Source organism: Nicotiana tomentosiformis, chromosome 9 (assembly GCF_000390325.3).
Source record: "Nicotiana tomentosiformis chromosome 9, ASM39032v3, whole genome shotgun sequence".
In the NCBI taxonomy this organism is placed as follows: domain Eukaryota; kingdom Viridiplantae; phylum Streptophyta; class Magnoliopsida; order Solanales; family Solanaceae; genus Nicotiana; species Nicotiana tomentosiformis.
The window spans coordinates 93,605,955-93,626,849 of record NC_090820.1 but is presented as its reverse complement, the minus strand read 5'-3'; the positions used below and the strand labels follow the sequence as shown (position 1 = coordinate 93,626,849).

Genomic DNA, 20,895 nt, shown 5'->3' with positions numbered 1-20,895 from the left:
TGAAAAATCTGAATCATACCAAGATTCAAACTTTTTGAAAGTGTAGCGACAATTTTCTCCACATCTATTGCATTGTCCTCCTCTTTAGAATTATTGCAAGCTAAAAATTAGAAAATTTTAAAAAATTATCAAACTATAAGAAAGTTCATAAAATAATATACACGTGATATTGATTATAATGTAACTTGATGCCCATAAAATTTAATCTATAGAACACAACTTAGCTTCTGCATTCTTCGGTAGCATAGAACTTTGGAATTTGCCAATAACTTGACCACCAACACTAAAAATCGACTCAGATGCAACTGTGCTGATAGGTATACTTAACAGGTCACGAGCCATCAATGAGAGTTCAGGATACTTAATCCTATTATCTTTCCAAAACGTAAGCACTTCAAAATTTTCATTTCCTTTGCTAACTAATACAAGCTCTTCCAAGTATAAATCTAATTGTGTCTTTTCTGAACTATACTCAGACAAACTTTCAAACATGTCAAATTCATCCATTTCGTCCATTATTCCATCATAGAATCCATGACTACTACTTCCAACAATTCCAACATCTGATATTTTCATGTATGCTTTAAACAACCTAAGCAAATTATCTTCAACAATCCTAACTTTTCATTGCAAGTCAAAGGATCAAGTTTTGAAAAGCAAAACTTTACCAATTTTAACTTATATCGAGGATCAAGGACGACTGCCATAGAAGCAATTTGATTGTAGTTGTCTTGCCAATATTTTGTAAACTCTTCTCCATTTCTATAGCCATCGCCTTGATAGTAGAATCCTCACTACCTGTCTCTTCCCTTATCAACATATTATTTTTCCAAACTTTATGAAAATATAAATTGGCGGTACGATAATGGCTCCCAGAAAATAGTGTAGTGATTTCATAAAAAGGCCTTATAAACTTAGTAATCATTTCAGCTTTAACTCGATCCTCATCTGAAGGGCAACATGTAAAATCTTTGCCAAGTATCTAGAAGTCTGAAAATGCTCAACGATAAGGAAAAGTTGTATCAAGCATCAACTATGTATAGTTCCACCTTGTAGACACATCTCGGGCGCACTTTTTCCGTCAACTTTAAACCAAGATTCTTGATCCACTCAATAAATTTTACAATCGTTGACTCAAAACCTTTAATATATCTTATACTTTCTCTAATGTAAAAAGTAACACTTTCTATTATTTTCAACCCCGCTTTAACAATCAAATTCTAAATATGATTTACACTCCTGATATGGACTAAGTGTCCATCACAAAAGAATCCATTAGCTTAAAATGCTAAAACAAGCAACACTACTAAAAAAAAAAAGAAGAGAAAGTTGATTACCAAAATCGACCGATGTTGGTCGGTGATTGACAAAAATCGACCGACAATCGACTGATTCGTGGAGGTCGGTAGAGCCAATCGACCGATTTTAATCGGTCAATTAAATTCCACAGACGACCAAAAAAGAAAAAAGAAAACAAAAAATCGACCGAAGTCAGTCGATATTTTCAATTATATAATTAAAAAATACACCATCCGAGAATCGAACCGAGGTTTATACTGTAGGAGGATACTACTCTACCACTAGAACATTAGTTTATTTTGGTTTAAGACTTTTTTTATTTTATTTATACTCTTTAATTGCATTTTCGCGCGAAAATAATCGACCGATTTCGGCCGATTTTACTAAAAAATAAAATTATGACCTAAATCGATCGTTTTTTTGAATATTAATTTTGATTTATTTTAAATGAAAAACCGACCAAAGTTGATCGGTTTCTTGAAAAATAAATTTTGCGGAACGCAAAAATAATTTTCTGCATTTTTTGGCCAAAAACATTGATCGAGGTTGGTAGGTTTTGTAAATTTTTTATTTTTTTTAAATATTTTAAACATCGACAGAAGTCGGTCGGTTGGCCGCGGTCGGCTTTGGCCGAATTTCTAATAGTGCAATCTACAACACTATCATTATAACTTGCATTATCTAAAGTTATAGAAAATATTTTCTTTTCAATTCCCTATTCTTTCAACAGATTAATCAACTTTGGACCCAAAATAGCACCACTGTGAGGAGGAGGCAATGATGAAATATTAGAACTCTCTTTTGTAAAATTCAATCCAAATCAACATAGTGTGCAGTAACACAAATATATTTATTTGATGTGATTGATGACCATTGTAACGATCCGACCGGTCGTTTTGAGCTCTTGCACTTCGCTTGATAGTTTACAGGCGTGAGTAGCTCCGTATGATATATTTTGACTTGTGTGAATCGTCGGTTTTGATTTTCAGGTTATTCGGGATTGATTTGGAAGAATGATTCTCAACTAGGGAGCTTTAAATTTGATTAGCATTTGACCTCGGATTAGAATTTTGATAATTCCAGTAGCTCCGTATGATGATTTTGGACTTAGGAGCGTGTCCAAAAAATTATTTGGAGATCCGTAGTGAAATTAGGCTTGAAATGACGAAAATTAAATTTTGGAAAGTTTGACCGAGGGGTTGACTTTTTGATATCGGGGTCGAAATACGATTCTGGAAATTAGAATAGGTCCGTAATACGAAATGTGACTTGTGTGCAAAATTTAAAGTCAATCGGACGAGATTTGATAGGTTTCGATATCAGTTGTGGAAGTTTGAAGTTCAAAGTTTATTAAGTTCGATTTAAGGTGCGATTCGTCGTTTTGATATTATTATGCATGATTTGAGGCCTCGAGTAGGTCCGTGTTATGTTATTGGACTTTCTGGTATATTCGTACGGAGTCCCGAGTGGCTCGGATGAGTTTCAGACGAGGTTTGGATCACTTTCGTTGCATAGTGCATTGCTGAAGGCTGCTGGTTCTAGTGTGATCACACCTGCGACTGGTTTTGCGCAGGTGCGATGGCCGCAGAAGCGACAAAGGCGTTGCAGATGCAAGATGAGAGCTGGATGAGGAGGCCCGCAGAAGCGGAGAAAAGGGCGCAGGTGCGTCGAGTGGAAGCGCATGTGCGAGAGTCTCCTCAGAAGCGGAATTTGATATCCGCAGGTGCGGGGGTTGCTGGGCAAGGCTATTTTTGCAGAAGCGTAGTTTTTACCACAGAAGCGGTGGTTGCAGATGCGACGAATTGTTCGCAAATGAGGAGTCGCTGGGCAGAATGTTATAAGTTCGAGGGTTTTGGTTCTTTCTTCATTTTGGGAGCTATGAAACTCGAATTGAGGCGATTCTTGATGCAATTTTCACCATATGAATTGAGGTAAGTATTCTTTACTCGATTTTGGTTATATTTCATGAATCTATCTTCGATTTTAGCTTTTGGTTGATGAATTTTAAAGAGAAAATTGGGGGGTTTTGGTCTAAAGTTTCATAATATGAATGTTTGAGTTTTGAACATCAAATTGGGGTCGGATTTGAATAAAACTAGTATGATTGGACTCGTAATTGAATGGGTTATTGAATTTTATAAATTTTGTCGAGTTCCGAGGTACGGGCCCGGGTTAGGATTTTGGCCCATTTTGGGCTTTTGATTCAAGAGTTGATCTTTTTCGATCGGGATTGGTTCCTTTAGTATTGTTTGATGTATTTGAGTTATTTTAGGTTAGTTTCGAGCCGTTCGGAGGTCGCTACACATGTAATGGCATCTTTGGAGCATCGCTTGGCTTGCTCGACATTGGTGTTGGCTTGTTTGAGGTAAGTAACGCTTCTAATCTTGGAGCTGAGTGTATGAAACCTCGAAAATACGTGTTATGTGATTTGTGTGATGTGACGCACATGCTAGGTGACAGGCGTATGGGTGTGCACGATGTGAATTGGGACTTTGTTGCTTTTGTGGTACTGTATAGTGGCCCTATTTTGTTGATATCCGTATTTTTACCATGTGATAAAGTAATTGAGCTGTCAATCATGCTAGATATCATGTTTAGGCTTTATGCCGATATTGTTGGGACCCGTAGTGGTCATTTCTTGCTGTCATTTCACTGATTTTATTGATATTTCATACTCAGTCATATTCATGCATTCATATCATATCTTAGTCTCAGTTGTTATTTATTGATATATCATATCATTGTTGTCGGGCTAGTTTCATGATATTGTGAGCCCGTGAATGAGACTGGAGAGATTGATGACTGAGTGAGGCCGAGAGCCTGATTATGAGTGACAGTTATGGGATCAGGCTGCATGCCGCAGCATGCTATATTGATTTATGCCTGGATCTGGCTTATGATAGCGCATGGGCTGTAGGAGCCCCTCGGCATGGGGCCGGATTGGCCTTCCTCGGTACTGAGTGACTGATGGTCAGTGATGTATATATATTCCGGGATAGATCTTCCCTGGGCCGTATGGGCCATATACAGTACCGAGTGGTTGAGCGTGATGAGTGAAAAGTGTGAGACAGTGAGATTGAGTACTCTGAGAATGTGGGTACATGATTCATCTCTGAGATACATGGCATTGGCATGCACACATGACATACAAGCATAGAGATGCATTTTTCCTCATGATGTACGATATCACGTCATTTATGATTTTTTCCCACACATTGATATGTGGGCATAGAGAGGTATTTCACACTTGCTATTTGGAAAGAAAATGAAACATTTTATTTATTGTGGAAAGGATATTTGGAAAAATTATAGTTTTCAAACTTACTCATATTTTTGGCATTTTCGGTAAAAGATTTGGGTTTTCAGTAAGGTATTTGAAAAGCATGATTATTTTCTGGAACTGTGAACGAGCTGGGCATTTTACTTCTGAGATACATCTCTTATTACCTGTATTTTACTGTTATGAACTGTTGTGGAGTATTGGTATTGTACTCGACCTTGTGTTAGCTCGTCACTACTTTCAGCCTAAGGTTAGGTTTGTTACTTATTGAGTACATGGGGTCGGTTGTACTCATACTACACTTCTGCACCTTGCATGCAGATGTTGGTTGCTGATGTTGCTGTGTTCGATGAGAGCTGGATTGAAGATGTACCTGCGTCCCGGTTGTAGCTGCCTCTTGTTCGTGGTAGCTTTAGATCTATAAAACTCTGTTTATGTACTTTTCAAACAGACTATGTATTTATTTTATTTCGGCTTTGTAAACTCTATTCTTAGAAGCTCATGATTTGTACTACCAGTTCTTGGGGAATGTATTAGATTCAGATATTTATTTACTTAATTGCTTTATTAAATTGTTATTAGAATTGGTTAGTGGTTAATTGGCTTACCTAGCGGGTTGGGTTAGGTGCCATCACGACTAGTCGGAATTTAGGCAGTGACAAGGTGGTATCAGAGCTCTAGGTTCATAGATTCTACAAGTCATGAGCAAGTGTCTAGTAGAGTCTTGCGGATTGGTATGATGACGTCCATACCTATCTTCGAGAGGCTACAAGACATTTAGGACATACTTCCTATCTTTCTTTCCTTATCGTGCGACATTGATTCAGCTTGAAGCGTAACTTTTTGAATTCCTTCCACGCATTCATATGCGCACATGATCGCTCGGTATCGGCTGTGCGCTGACGGCTTGTGATTCCATGGTTGAGGTGCGAGATGTGATTTTGGTGTGCTAATGATGGGCCAGTCTGGAGGACTTGAGGCCGAGTTTTGACTGTAGCTTGAGCACAGATATTTTGATTGTGTGAGCACGTGCTTTTGGACTTATACGTCCAATAGTGTCCCTATGAGTGGAATTTGTGGCTCGATGAGTGGTAGAATGACTATGTGGTGAGTATGATGTGACTGCGAGATGTGTTCAGATTGTTCGAATGTGACGAGAAGAGTTTACTTGAGATGTAGCAATATCTATGGGGTGTTTGATTTCTGTCTTGATTTGGCGTATGATCTCGAGTTATGGGTGTGTTGAGGGATCTCTCATGTTGTTTAGTTGTGGAGTAAAGTAGATTCTCATGTCTTGTTGATGAGTTCAGAATCAAGAAGATTAAGTAATTGCGTAGTAGTCGTGACTGTGGAAGGGTATAAAGAGATGTCAGTTTGAGGCAGAGCAGGTGGGTCATCTCCTGCGAGGTGTCCTGAGATTGTGTGGTCCTTATGATATTTTGTAGAGTTCTCTTTTACCGGTGAATGATATATGTTGCAATTTGAGTTTGGATCGCTTGTGGAAGTTGGCTTGACTATTACAAGGGTGAATGCGATATTTGCAGATAATGTGAAGTATTAGATGGTTTGCGTTATAGGAGCTCAGGAAGGATTTGGTTGAATCTCACTGCGGTATTATGGCAGTAATAGAGTATGGGCATTGTGAGTTGTGTGTTTTGATCTATGGCTTTGAGCCAAGTGGGGGAGTCTGCTATCGATAAGTTGATTGCATGATTATGTGTTTTATTGGTTTCTGTTTGAGGTATACTGGCGAATCAGCTATGACTGCAGGGGTTGAGATTGAGGATGACTCGAGTAAGGGAATTTCTAGATACGGGTTGTATTACACTCTATGGGTATATGAGAATTATGGAATGATTGAGTGGTCAGTCGTGAAAGATATAGTGTGCATGGAGTAGGAATTTGCTTGGTCACGTTAAGGTGGGGTTACTCCTTTGGGTGTCGTCGTGCCAATGGGTCACCAGTTGTTTGGCCCGTTTGGGGTGGTGCAATTGAGATTTGAGCAGAGTGTATGACTCTCGAGAAGGTGCTAATGGATTCAAAAACGTGTAAGTGGCAATTGAAAATTTTTCGGATTCGTATATCGCTAGAATCAGTTATTTACATGTGGTGTCGGGACTTGCGGTAATTCTGTATGACTATGGATTCTACATTTCAGTATAAGAAAGGAAGGGGGACAATTTTAAGTTTACATAAGGTCTTTCAGAGTGGATGCCTCGGTTGTGGTGCTTTTGTGGTACTTAATAGGGCATTCAACGGCTTATGGGCCTTAGGGCATTGTGGTTCTATGCTAGGGTTTGTGGGGTGAGTTGTGGTTAAAGATCGTGGTGTTATAGCAAGGAGAAGTATCAATTTGAAGACAAATTCGGAAGGGACTCGGAGGCATAGGACAACTTGGTGGTAGGTTTGATTAGTATGGTAATGGATATGATCGTTCTTTGGGTGCTTATGATGTGGGGGTTTTCTACAGGTGCTTTGTGGCAATACTCTTGGGTTTGGTGACCTACGTGACTTGGTCGAGTTAGAGAGATTCCGTTCTGATGGCTTGATTATATGCAAATGGATGCCAAAGCATTCTCGAGGATTTCTACTACGGTTTGAGATGGATATTTCCTACCGGCCTGAGGAACATGTTGAGTATTGTGATTTTCTACCGGATGGGATCAAATGGAAGGCTTCTGGATGATCGGATATGTATTCTACTTGTGACCGAGAATGATTATGAGGTTCTCGTATTTTTCATATGATGGCATGATAGATGCAATGTGTTGTGTGGGATTAAGGTTTGTGTGTGTAAGGTCACAGTTTAGTTTTGAAAGGGAGATCATAAATTCTTAGAGGACATGGATGATTTTTTTCGATGTTTAGATGAATGCTAACTATTTGGTATTGCGTGAGTAGAGTGTACATTTCAGAAGGCGCACTATGTTTTGAATCATAGATATTTCATAGGTATTGCGGCACTGTCCTGGTTGTTAGACTGCTAATATTCAAATTATTTCTATGTGGCACGGAAGAATTACGAAAATATTTCGAGTGGGATGATCGTGCATGAAGGATGTGATAGTCACTCGGGCAGTGGAGATTGGATCAGAAATGGTGATTCACGTGTTCTAGGGATTGGGAGACTGAGAGTTGTCAGGAGCAGATTATTTCATGGTTGCGGACTGTGAAGTCGTGGCCGAAGCTAGCCAGATAATAGTATGTATTATGACTTAGTCGTTGTGGATTTTTGAAGGGTTATTTATCTATTTGTGGGTGACTAGATTTGATTTGGGGGTCCATTGTTAGCCCAATTAGGATGTATATTCTACAACGAGTCGGATTGGTTAGCTCCATACTACTACTGTTGAGGGATGTGCCATTCGGTTGATGTTGAGCTTATTCGTGTCCTGAAATGATATGTGAGTTACTCTTCTATGCTACGAGGAGTTATGATTCATTGGTTATATTCTTTCGGGTTTTGTATGGCATTGTGTCATTTGCTTCTCCGTAGTAATGGTAATGTACTTTGGGTGCTTGATATCGAATTTCACGTGGTTATTGATTTTGAGCAGGGTGGCTCGAGGTATATAATATGGACCGGCACTTAAATGGGGTCACGCGTTGCAATCGAGTTATGTTAAGGTATGAACTTTGAGTTAGAATCGTGTGATGGTTTTACGGCGTGTGATGGAATTTCAGCATTTCGTTGTGGCGGTACTTGTTAATCTTGCGGGACAGTTCTCTCATTTGAATCATTTTCCATGACTGAGTACATTTGAATTGTTGCGTATTGGCGCACGAACGGTACGGTTTGTGGCTCTGAGTTATATTTGTGTGGCATGTCTGTAGGATAGTTGTGTTTAATAATATAAGGTCATTGGACCTAGAATGGGTACTATCAGGTTTGATGTCGGTATATTTGGGAATATAATAGTGAAAGTCGGCTTAGAAAGTGATTATGGTTCTGGTTGGGGCGAGAGAGCTCCATGACTTGTTGATCTGATAAGGGGTTATGAGATTCTGCGTGTTTCTTTTATTATCAACAGTGTACGAAGGTTTTGGGATGAGGTTTGGCTTGATATGTGGTTTAATACTAGTACTTGGTTGGTTTGAAGTAGTTACTGCGGTCAGGAATGGTGCTACGAGCATGCGAGTTGTGTAATATGCTGGGTGATTATATCCGTGGTTATAGTTATAGCTCGATGCAGCTTGTTCAGACTCATAGAGTGTGTAAATGTAAGATTCATGTCTTGAAAAAAATTTCTGAAGGTTGGGAATTGAATTCCAAGGTTTTGGGGCTAAGGTTAAATTAAGGATTTTCAGTTGTATTGTGTTGTGAGGCCTATATGGAATATGGTGACGTGGGATCACCCCTGGGTACGTGCGTAGTAATATGGAATACTGATGTAATGGCTTGGAAACAACTCTTGGCACGTTCAAGGACGAATGTATGTTTAAGTGGGGGAGGATGTAACGACCCGACTGGTCGTTTTGAGCTCTTGCACTTCGCTCGGTAGTTTACGGGCGTGAGTAGCTCCGTATGATGTATTTTGACTTGTGTGAATTGTCAGATTTGGTTTTCAGGTTATTCGGTACTGATTTGGAAGAATGATTCTCAACTAGGGGGCTTTAAATTTGAAAGAGTTGACCAAGTTTTATTTTTTAGCATTTGACCTCGGATTGGAATTTTGATGATTCCAATAGCTCTGTATGGTGATTTTGGACTTAGGAGCGTATCCGGAAAATTATTTGGAAGTCCGTAGTGGAATTAAGCTTGAAATGGCAAAAATTGAATTTTGGGAAATTTGACCAAGAGGTTGACTTTTTGATATCGGGGTCGGAATACGATTCTGGAAATTGGAATAGGTCCGTAATGTGAAATGTGACTTATGTGCTAAATGTGAAGTCAATCGGACGAGATTTGATAGGTTTCAGCATCGGTTGTGGAAGTTTGAAGTCCAAAGTTCATTAAGTTCGATTTGAGGTACGATTTGTAGTTTTGATGTTGTTATGCATGATTTGAGGCCTTGAGTAGGTCCGTGTTATGTTATTGGACTTGTTGGTATATTCAGACGGAGTCCCGAGTGGCTCGGATGAGTTTTGGCCGAGGTTCGGATCACTTTCGTTGTATAGTGCATTGCTGAAGGTTGCTGGTTCTGGTGTGATCGCACCTGCGACTGGTTTTGTGCAGATGCGATGGTCGCAGAAGCGACAAAGGCATCACAAGTGCGAGATGAGAGCTGGATGAGGAGGCCCGCGGAAGCGGAGAAAAGGGCGCAGGTGCGTCGAGTGGAAGCGCAAGTGCGAGAGTCTTCGCAGAAGAGGAATTTGATATCCGCAGGTACGAGGGTTGTTGGGCAAGGCTATTTTTGCAGAAGCGTAGTTTTTACCGCAGAAGCGGTGGTCGCAGATGCGACGAATTGTCCGCAAATGCGGAGTCGCTGGGCAGAATGTTATAAGTTCGAGGGTTTTGGTTCTTTCTTCATTTTGGGAGCTATAAAGCTCGGATTTAGGCGATGCTTGAGGTAATTTTCACCATACTAATTGGGGTAAGTGTTCTCTACTCGGTTTTGGTTTTATTCTATGAATCTATCTTCGATTTTAGCTTTTGGTTGATGAATTTTAAAGAGAAAATTGGGGGGTTTTGGCCTAAAGTTTCATAATATGATTTTTTGAGTTTTGAACATTGAATTGGGGTCGGATTTGAGTGAAACTAGTATGGTTGAACTCGTAATTAAATGGGTTGTTGAATTTTGTAAATTTTGTCGAGTTTCGAGGTGCGGGCCCGAGTTGGGCTTTTGGCCGATTTTGGGCTTTTGATTTAAGATTTGATTCTTTTCGACCGGGATTGGTTCCTTTAGCATTGTTTGATGTATTTAAGTTATTTTTGGTTAGTTTCGAGTCGTTCGGAGGTCGCTACGCACGTGATGGCATCTTTGGAGCATCGCTTGGCTTGCTCGCCAATGGTATTAGCTTGTTCGAGGTAAGTAACTCTTCTAATCTTGGAGCTGAGGGTATGAAACCCCAAAAATATGGTTTATGTGATTTGTGTTGAGGTGAGGAACATGCTAGGTGACAGGCGTATGGGCGTACACTATGTGAATTGGTACTATGTTGCTTCTATGGCACTGTATAGTGGCCCTATTTTGTTGATATCCGTGGTTTTACCATGTGATAAAGTAATTGAGCTGTCAATCATGCTAGATATCATGTTTAGGCTTTATGCCGATATTGTTGGGACCCGTAGTGGTCATTTCTTCCTGTCATTTCACTGATTTCATTGATATTTTGTACTCGGTCATATTCATGCATTCATATCATATCTCAGTCTCAGTTGTTATTTATTGATACATCATATCATTGTTCTCGGGCTAGTTTCATGATATTGTGAGTCCGTAAGTGAGACTGGAGAGATTGATGACTGAGTGAGGCCGAGAGCCTGATTATGAGTGACAGTTCTGAGATCAGGCTGCACACCGCAACATGTTATATTGATTTATGCATGGATCTGGCTTATGATAGCGCTTGGGCTGTAGGAGCCCCTCTGGAGTCTGTACACACCCCCAGTGAGCGCAGTTGATTATATTGAAGGATGAATCTTCACTGGACATGGATCTTGTCCGAAGCATTTATATACCTGGAGATGGATCTTCCCCATGGGGCTGGATTGGCCTTCCTCGGTACTGAGTGATTGATGGTCAGTGATGTATATATTCCGGGATGGATCTTCCCTGGGCCGTATGGGCCATATACAGTACCGAGTGGTTGCGCATGATGATTGGAAAGTGTGAAAGTGAGATTGAGTACTCTGAGAGCGTGGGTACATGATTCATCTCTGAGATACATGGCATTGGCATGCACACATAACATACAAGCATAGAGATGCATTTTTCCTTATGCTGTACGGTATCACGTCATTCACGTTTTTTTTCACACATTGATATGTGGGCATATAGAGGTATTTCACACTTGCTATCTGGAAATAAAATGAAATATTTTATTTATTGTGGAAAGGATATTTGGAAAAATTATAGTTTTCAAACTTACTCCTATTTTTGGCATTTTCGGTAAAAGATTTGGGTTTTCACTAAGGTATTTGAAAAGCATGATTATTTTCTGGAACTGTGAACGAGCTGGGCATTTTACTTCTGAGATACATTTCTTATTACCTGTATTTTACTGTTATGAACTGTTGTGGAGTATTGGTATTGTACCCAACCTTGTGTTAGCTCGTCACTACTTTCAGCCTAAGGTTAGGTATGTTACCTATTGAGTATATGGGGTCGGTTGTACTCATACTACACTTCTGCACCTTGCGTGCAGATGTTGCTGTGTTCGATGGGAGCTGGATTGAAGATGTACCTTACGTCCCGGTTGTAGCTGCCTCTTGTTCGTGGTAGCTTTAGATCTATAAAACTCTTTTTATGTACTTTTCAAACAGACTATGTATTTATTTCATTTCGGTTTTGTAAACTCTATTCTTAGAAGCTCATCATTTGTATTACCAGTTCTTGGGAAATGTATTAGATTCGGATATTTCTTTACTTAATTACTTTATTAAATTGTTATTGGAATTGGTTAGTGATTATTTAGTTTACCTAGCAGGTTGGGTTAGGTGCCATCACGACTAGTCGAATTTTGGGTCGTGACAACCATAAATCAGATGTCAAACTGATTCTTTTCGGAATAGCTTCAAGCTCATTCTTTACCTTCTCTTTGTTATTATGATATAATTTAAGCATATCAGCATTTGCGGTATTTCTTGAAATGGTTTTAACCGTAGGATTCAAGAAGGCATGCACTTCTCTAACCCCTTCATATTTTATATAACTAAATGGGAGGTTATGTTTAGCTATAACCTTGGCTACAACTTTACGATATTTTTTATGATCAATTGGCATACCTTGCTTTGATGCTTCAATCTCGTGCTTAGCTAGATGTCGCTTTAAATTTGTAGTGCCAGCTCTTGAGTTTGCCAAAAATAATATCCCGCATATCTTACATTTAGACCTAAGTCTATTATCAGGATTCGTATCCAATGGCATCTGCTCATAAAAATTCCACATTACAGACGTAGTTTTACGTCGTTTTAATGAACTTAAAACACTTATTTCATTGGATTCTACATCATCATGCTCTATCGACATCTTCTTACACAATGAGATACTATAGTAGATTAAAAAAGAAAGCTCAATACTTTATTGATCGTATCAACTATCAGTTACAAATACAAAAAGAACTGTGCAATAAGGCAAAATTACAATAAATCATTCTTTCTTCCCGAGGAGTAAGGTTAAGAATTCGATATCACATTCACATGGAGTAATCAGTTATATATACATAAGACATTAGCTAAAGACAAAAAATAAATAAAATAGAGTACATATTATATAATCAACGTGATAATTCATAAGCCCTCCCTCATTCCCAACCTATTTTAAAAGGAGAGAAAAGACACACTGGTCTTAGCCAAAACCAATAAAGTTTCACAAAAGTGAAGTTCATAATACAATGCAATTCGATATACTTGAGCAACAATGATGAAATTTCACATATTACAAGAAAAAAAAGGGGAAGATGAGCAACACACTTACTTATCTGATAGCCAAAATTTGATATCCAGAGAAAGCCCCAACAAAGAGTTCATCGGAGATAAAGAAGTCGCAGGAGAAAAGAAAGTCAGCAGAGAAACGCAGTGCACCAGAGAGAAAAAACTCGTTTTTGAAGTTTAGAGAGTGCATAGAGAGAAAACGTATGTCTTGTTTCTATCGCGTGTTGTAATTGTGTTTAGGTTTTGAGTGTTTGACCTTAGTAAGGTAATCTTATAACCGTAATTAAACTCTTATAAAATCAATTACAACCAACGTCAGTAAACTATTGTTACAGGCTACTAGGTGTTGCTTTTATTGTTGTATACCTCTATGTTGTCATGTGGGGAAAATAAGAGTAACAAGAGAAACTACAACTTATCTCCATCAAATGAACGACACCAACATATGAAAAAATAGTTGGCGGCGCGCGCATGGTAATTTATGAAGAAAAAGATGAGAAATAAGATTGTGCACGTGCTTTGCACGTATAATTTACATGAAATGGTACTAGTTTTTGTGCACGTGATTTGCACATATAAAGTATTTATTCTTTCAATTCATATTTATCTACTGTGTACATCAAATTATAATTACAAATTCATTTATCTTGGCATAACATTTATAATGATTTTCACAGAGTGTTACTAGTTTTTGTGCACGTGTTTTGCACCTTATAATTCTGATGACAAGTACAGATCTGCTCGATTTCACTTACTGTTTCAATGCTAATTCTTCCTCCATCTTTTCTATTTTTTTCCTCTTTAGTAATTGATAATCAAATAGTGAAGTGAAGACGTGATAGCAACCACAGTTGAAAGCCATCATATCTGATCAAAATTTAGAATTTGCGAGATAAGAATTTCTATTACTCCAAAAATAATCATGTAAGGTGTGCTAGAAACTTGGAAAGAAGCTTGAACACCATGTTGATGGAAGCAATTAGATCTTTTAAGTGCCATCATGCTAATTGAAGATGCAATGGTGTATCCAATAGTAACTCCATGAAGATTGACATATTGAACCCATCCAAATTTTTTAACTTGGAGCCCACCAAGATTGGCTCGGATTGGATCCATGTAGGTATAGTTCCTTGTGTCGGAAATAGGATCGTCGGTGTAGTAACAATCGGCAAGATAAGTAGAGGTGTAATAAGTAACAACCAAGAAAAATAGCAAAGTACTAGGACCAACAATCCAGCCAGGTTGAGGCACTGCCCAAGCTAAAGATAAAACACATGAACCAATCACAACTGTGATAATATGAGCACTTGTTGTCCAATCAGTTATTCATAGTTCATATTTATCACAACCCAAAATCCCCTAAAGGCCATGATGGCGCCCAACATCATTGTCAAGCAAGCCAACGGTAAATTATTGACTTAATTACTCATTTAAGAATTCTGAAGTCATAAATCCCATTAAATAAATAAAATAAATATCGAGTACTCGTAGGAGCCCGTGAATTCACTTTATAAATTTCCGTACAAAGTATAAATTATAAGGTAAAATGATAATAATTATGTGAACTACAATAATGAACATCAAGTAGGAACCCCCAAAACCCGGTGTCACAAGTGCATGAGCATCTACCGAGAAATATAATAAAATACAATATCTGTCTAAAATACAAGTAAGATAGGAGAATGTAAATAACTCTGATGGAGACTCTGTATGCTGCAGATCGTAAGATGGAATGCAGATCACCATAAAGTCTCCGCAATAGGCATGCCTCTACACCCAAAAGACCACCAGAAATATATATACATGCCTACACAAAAAGTCCAACAAGTGTAGCATGAGTACGTAAATCAACGCGTACTCAGTAAGTATCTAGCCTAACCCCGGAGAAGTAGTGACGAGGGATCGACATCGACACTTACTAGTGGTCCAATAAATCAATTACAATAGAAAGTAAACAAGTATGAGGCATGGTAAAAATAGTGTAAATAAATTTTAGCACATGGTACGATCCTCTTCTGAACAATAAGCGCAAGCCCTCAATTATCGGTCACCTCCTCAATCGGAGTGGATATAGCAAATGGTCCCCACCAGATAGATCGTCACAACTTAAATCAGGAAAACTCACGGATATGATGGCTTCTTGCTAAATATTACGCACAACTCTGCCGAGGCGAACGACCCGATCCCATAAGAGTATTTATAGAAATGCCGAGGTGTACGACCCAATCCCAAAATAATGTGTGCACTGCCGAGGGTCGAACAACACGAACCACAGATGCATCTATTTTACTGTCGAGGCGAACGACCCAATCCCATGAAAATATGATGCTTTAACGGGTCCTTGACCTTACTCATGAAGATATGTGTGAGTTATAAAATTTAAAGAAACTCTTCAATGAAAACGCACAACGCGAGAGGAATTCGTAAGGGAGACACAATTTTTTTGCGACTAATCAAGTAGCTCATCAAATCTTTACAATATTGAGTCTATCACTTTACGCAAGCCTAGTCTCAGGTTGCAACGCGAAATAAGGGAATTATACGAGAAAAGATGACTCAAATAGTATAATTATAGCATGGCATGAACCTAAGTCTACTCGGACATAATCAGGAATTCTAGCATACGCATGAATACTCGTCATCTCATACGTGCATAGCTCCCACAACATGTAGCATATAATAATATAACACCTACGGAGTAAATTCCCCATCACAGGATTAGACAGAAGACGTACCTCGCTCTGAAGTTCCATAACCGGTTCCAACGCCACTCTAATACCTCAAACCGATGCTCGTCGCTCCAAAACTAGTCAAACAATGTGCAAACCAATAAAAATATACTCTAATACTCGTAATAAATTAATTTATAACAATTCCCAACTCCGCTCGAAAAGTCAAAAAAGTCAACCCCCAGCCCCACATGCTTGGAACCCGACAAAACTCACAAAATCCGACAATCAATTCAACTACGAGTCCAACCATACTAGTTTCACTCAAATCCAACTCCGAATCGATGTCCAAAACTAAAATATTCGCTCTATGAAACTTTAGACAAAACCCCTTAATTTCTCTTTTTAAATAATCAACCAAATGCCAAAAACAAGGATAGATTCATGAAATATAATCAAAACCGAGTAGAGAATACTTACCCCAATCCATATGGAGAAAATCGCTTTAAAAATCACTTCAATACGATTGCGTAAAATGCTTCGCGATCGCGAAGCACAACCTTTCTCAGCTCAAAATTGCCCTTCGCGATCACGGGAAACCAATTGTGATCGCGAAGAACAAGCTGCCCAACTCCTCTAGATAGCCTCTAGTATAATGGTCATAACATTTTCTACATAACTCCAAATGCAAAATTGTTTGACTTTCCGAATACTAGACACCAAGGGCTACAACTTTTATTTTTGGATCATCTCCAAATTCCTTATAGATTGCAAGATATGAGCTTCCAAAGTCAGCCATGTGGAGCAGAAATTTCCTCTTCGCGAACGCGATTCACAGACCCCTTTCTCCCATTTTGCCCTTCGCGAACGCGATCCAATGTCCGCGATCATGATGCACACTGCTGTAGCCAAGAAACCAGCAATTTAAAATGGCCTAGAAATGATCCGAAATCACCCCGAAACTCACCCGAGCCCCTTGGGACCCTGTCCGAACATATCAACAAGTCCCAATACCTTATACAAACTTATCCAAAGGCTCGAAACGCCACAAATAACATAAAAATATGAATCGACGATAAAATCTTTCTTTTAACTTTCAAACATCCAAACTTCGACGAACGCGTCCGAGTCATATCAAAACATTTTGGAATGATGCCAAACTTTATGCACAAGTCACAAATCATGATACGAACCTATTCCAAGGCTCGGAACCCTAAACGGACATCGATATCACCAAAGTCCACCTCAAACCAAACTTAGGAAATTCTAAAACCTTCAAAATGCCAACTTTCCACAATAAGCGCCGGAATGCTCCCGGACCACCCGATATTCAACCCGAACATACGCCCAAGTCCGAAATCATCATACGAACCTATTGGAACCTTTGGATCCCGATTCCGAGGTCGTTTACTTAGAAGTCAAACCTTGGTCAACTCTTCCAACTTAAAACTTCCGAATTTAGAATTTTCTTTGCAAATCAACTCCGAACTTCCCGAGATTCAATGCCGACCACACGCACAAGTCATAATACTTGAAGTGAAACTACTCAAGGCCTCAAACCGCTGAACGACGTGCTAGAGCTCAAAACAACCGGTCGGGTCGTTATATTCTCCCCCACTTAAACATACATTCATTCTCGAACGTGCCAAGAACTATTTTGGAGTTGTCCAAGATCATTGTTTAACACCTCATGCACCTACCTGTGCCATCACAACCCATGTGAGCACATTAGTTCTAGCCAAACTGAAGATCCTCCTTTTTATTTAGTCAATAAGCCTTAGAACCAAATTCTAACATCTAGAATTCTCTACATGACCTGATTTTAACATACTAACACCGTATCAATCCCTACATACTGTACCAAAACCTTATCATGCACATATACTGAGATCACACCATGCATCGCATAAATTGTCTGCCCATAATAACATCCTCCGACCATAATAGCTGCAATTTCACGAATCTGATGCCCACAATATACCTCATAACACATATAAGCCTTGTTCCAACTCTCGCAATACTGCCACGATGAAAGAGATGTGTAGAAACTCATAACCACCTATTAAATCAATAACTCACGGAGTTCCTCCGCTTGACAAGAACCATTACCTCATTCTGATTTGAATAGTGACATTTTCCTTTTAATATACCTTACATAAATCTGATCGCACCGATTTCAGGTCCAATAAACTCGTCTCACCCAGTACAAGCTGCTCAAGAAATAAGTTACCTCAACCACTGACCAAGATCTCATATGACGCAATCAATGCGCCAACAAGCTACAACCCGAATACAACACATAATGGAGAACAAACTCTGGAAAAAGAACTACCCGGCCAGCATAACGAATAAAATGACTGAAGAGATGCTATGAACCTTTCTCAGAGAATGAGAAACAAATACAAAAAAATAAGTATAGGGAACCATGCTCAACATCTCACTGTTGCGGCGTACAACCCGATCCACACATGATACCGTTGTGGCGTGCAACCCGATCCAAATAACGTACCCGTGGTGGCGTTCCACCCTATCCAAACAATATACTCGTGGCGGCGTTACACCCTATCCACCAAAACAACTAACAAGGAAACACCCATCAACCATAATGCTTATACTTACAAAATTCCCGAATATCGACCACAAACACGCCAAATGCATAATAGAACCCTGGGGAGACAGATAGCGCCATACGCTATAAAACCCAAGCACGACTAAGGTGCAATAAATGACATATATCTCGAGAGCCATCCTGCTCATATAACACCATAAGTTGCATGGGATCACAACACACGTGCGAATAATCAAGTCGTCCCACAACCCACATGGCACAATAGAGTATTACATGGAATATTTGGTGACGGGAATAACATCCAATGCCCGAAGACTCCTCCGTAAGCAATGCTATGCCGAATGAACACATCTGACTTGACGTAGAGCACACATTCACATTAGACCCACCAACGGACCTCAAGCCAATTCTAATCATACCATACTGGGCCATAACCTTCCAAGGATCCACAATGGCCCTATTCATGACACACATGAGTAGCTGTCAGATCCGGAACAAACCCCCACAGTTCACAACCAAGGAATAGAGCGCCTTCCAGGCATAAACTCTCACATTAGCGATAGTACCATGATCTCCATACTTGGTTTCCATCCTTAACAATCCAGTGACTAACATGTTACACTTATACGGTCTTCCCGTGGGTTATACTCCCACGACCTTCCGCACCAGGTAGCATAGTCTGCACATCCACACCTCCAGCCATACAAATTCTGTAGTGCAAATCAAGAATTCTCAAATTAATACACAATGCCTCTTCTACAGAACACCATTCTCAGGCGACACTGAGATAATGCCAGCTTACTCTGAACACCTGAATTCTCCCCTGCCCATCTGAGCTTGTGACATTTTTGTTAACACCGAGCCACAACCTTGATCCTCAACTTCCAATTCCCATGCCGCTCACTTCACCTATCATGCCTCTATGCGAGAGTACAAGAATTCATCATAACCCCTGAACTACTCATAGAATAAACACTTAATTGGCTAAAAACCTTTCACGTAACTCATTTCAGAAGAACCGCATAAAATACAAAACCTAAATCATGGTCTAAACTTCCATAACTCTTCCGGGATCCATTTACACATAAAAGGACATTTGAATCAAATGACTCCCAAATCATATGGTGGCTGTCGAGCCCGCGGATACAACCACAAACCACATGCATAACTTAACACACCGAACAAACTGATCATTGCCACAATTATACTGATTCAAACCATTATTAACCGACCCCACTTCTTCCAATTTACTCTTTACTTGCCTTAGGATAAAAATAGCTCCATTCAAAAACATACAAAACTCAACAACACTCATCCCGAGTGACCCAATTCGCGAGACCACATCATCTCGATATTCACGAACCATCTCATACCCTCCTCACGCGCACATTAGCATCTCCAACTGTTATACCCATTCTGAAAGACCTTCCGCGAATCCGAAACTGTTTCTCCCATTTCTCCAATACTACCCCGCAGACCCGATAATAACATAGGAAATTCCCCAAATATTCTTCACACTCTGTTACAAAATCCTGGTCTTTAGCCACAAAATGAACCCAAAATCATTAGACACTGCGCTTACATCCTCTAACCCACCGGAATCACTATTGAGAGTCACCCACTCTGACCTGGTCCCGAATATAATCAAACTCCATCGCTTTGCTAGCACATGAACACCTCCAAAGAAGCAACCAGATGAATTCCTTTCCTTGTACAACACATCCATAAGAAGCATAAACTACGAGTCTTTCTAAAACCTGCACCTGAATCGATAAGGCAAAATATAACACACATTCATCAAGTTCTTTGCTCGAATTACCCCGGATGTTTTCTTTTCTTAGTCATAAATAATCCACCAATGCACTGATAACCAAAAACCGCACAAGTAGACAACCATGCCATCCAATCGTAGACGGTGGGCTCCCCCACTTAACTTTAAGATACCATCACATAAATGTAGAACCCACAAGAATTCCTCCTTCTCAATTACCATGATCTCGCACCATCAACCTGCCATATTTCTCGTGGTCTCTTGTTAAAATTTTCATAACCATTCCGAATTATTAGCCACAATCGTATATTCGACCTTCTATCGAGTAGTAAGTAGAACTCTTCATAGAAACTTCATCAAAATCACGCAACCGGTAACCTGCTCACAAGAGATAACCCACCTGTGGAATTCTTTACCGACATCTTCCTACTGTTGATACCCAATTTTACCCTCATATTTTCTCGAATAGTATATATACCTTCAAAATATCATTTTTACATCATTATTTAGCTTACAAATCTATACAAGCATTTTCTATAATTTTTCATAATTTTTAGAGTTTTTAAATTGATTTTCCTGTACTTATATTATAATTATTAATTACTCCTTGAAATTATTTTGTGATGACTTAGTTACCTAAAATTATTATTTGCACCTATAATACATGTTTCAAATATTTTTATTTCATTTTATATAATTACATTAGCAGTTTTTAAACTATTTACATAATTTTGCCGTAATAGCCTATACTCATCCATAATTACTCTTTAT

The 20,895-nt window shown here is 39.2% G+C and overlaps 1 protein-coding gene across 1 annotated transcript in view; it reads right to left on the bottom strand.

Moving 5' to 3' along the window:
• LOC108945627 (uncharacterized) overlaps positions 1 to 20,895 on the bottom strand; it is a 127,736-nt gene that overhangs the window by 184 nt on the left and 106,657 nt on the right. The window contains exons 2-3 of the mRNA XM_070186197.1: positions 12,468 to 12,730; positions 20 to 100 (exon numbers count right to left, since the gene is read on the bottom strand). Coding sequence (XP_070042298.1) covers positions 20 to 100; positions 12,468 to 12,711 — 325 coding nt within the window. The 5' untranslated portion in view covers positions 12,712 to 12,730. The remainder of the gene's footprint in view (positions 1 to 19; positions 101 to 12,467; positions 12,731 to 20,895) is intronic.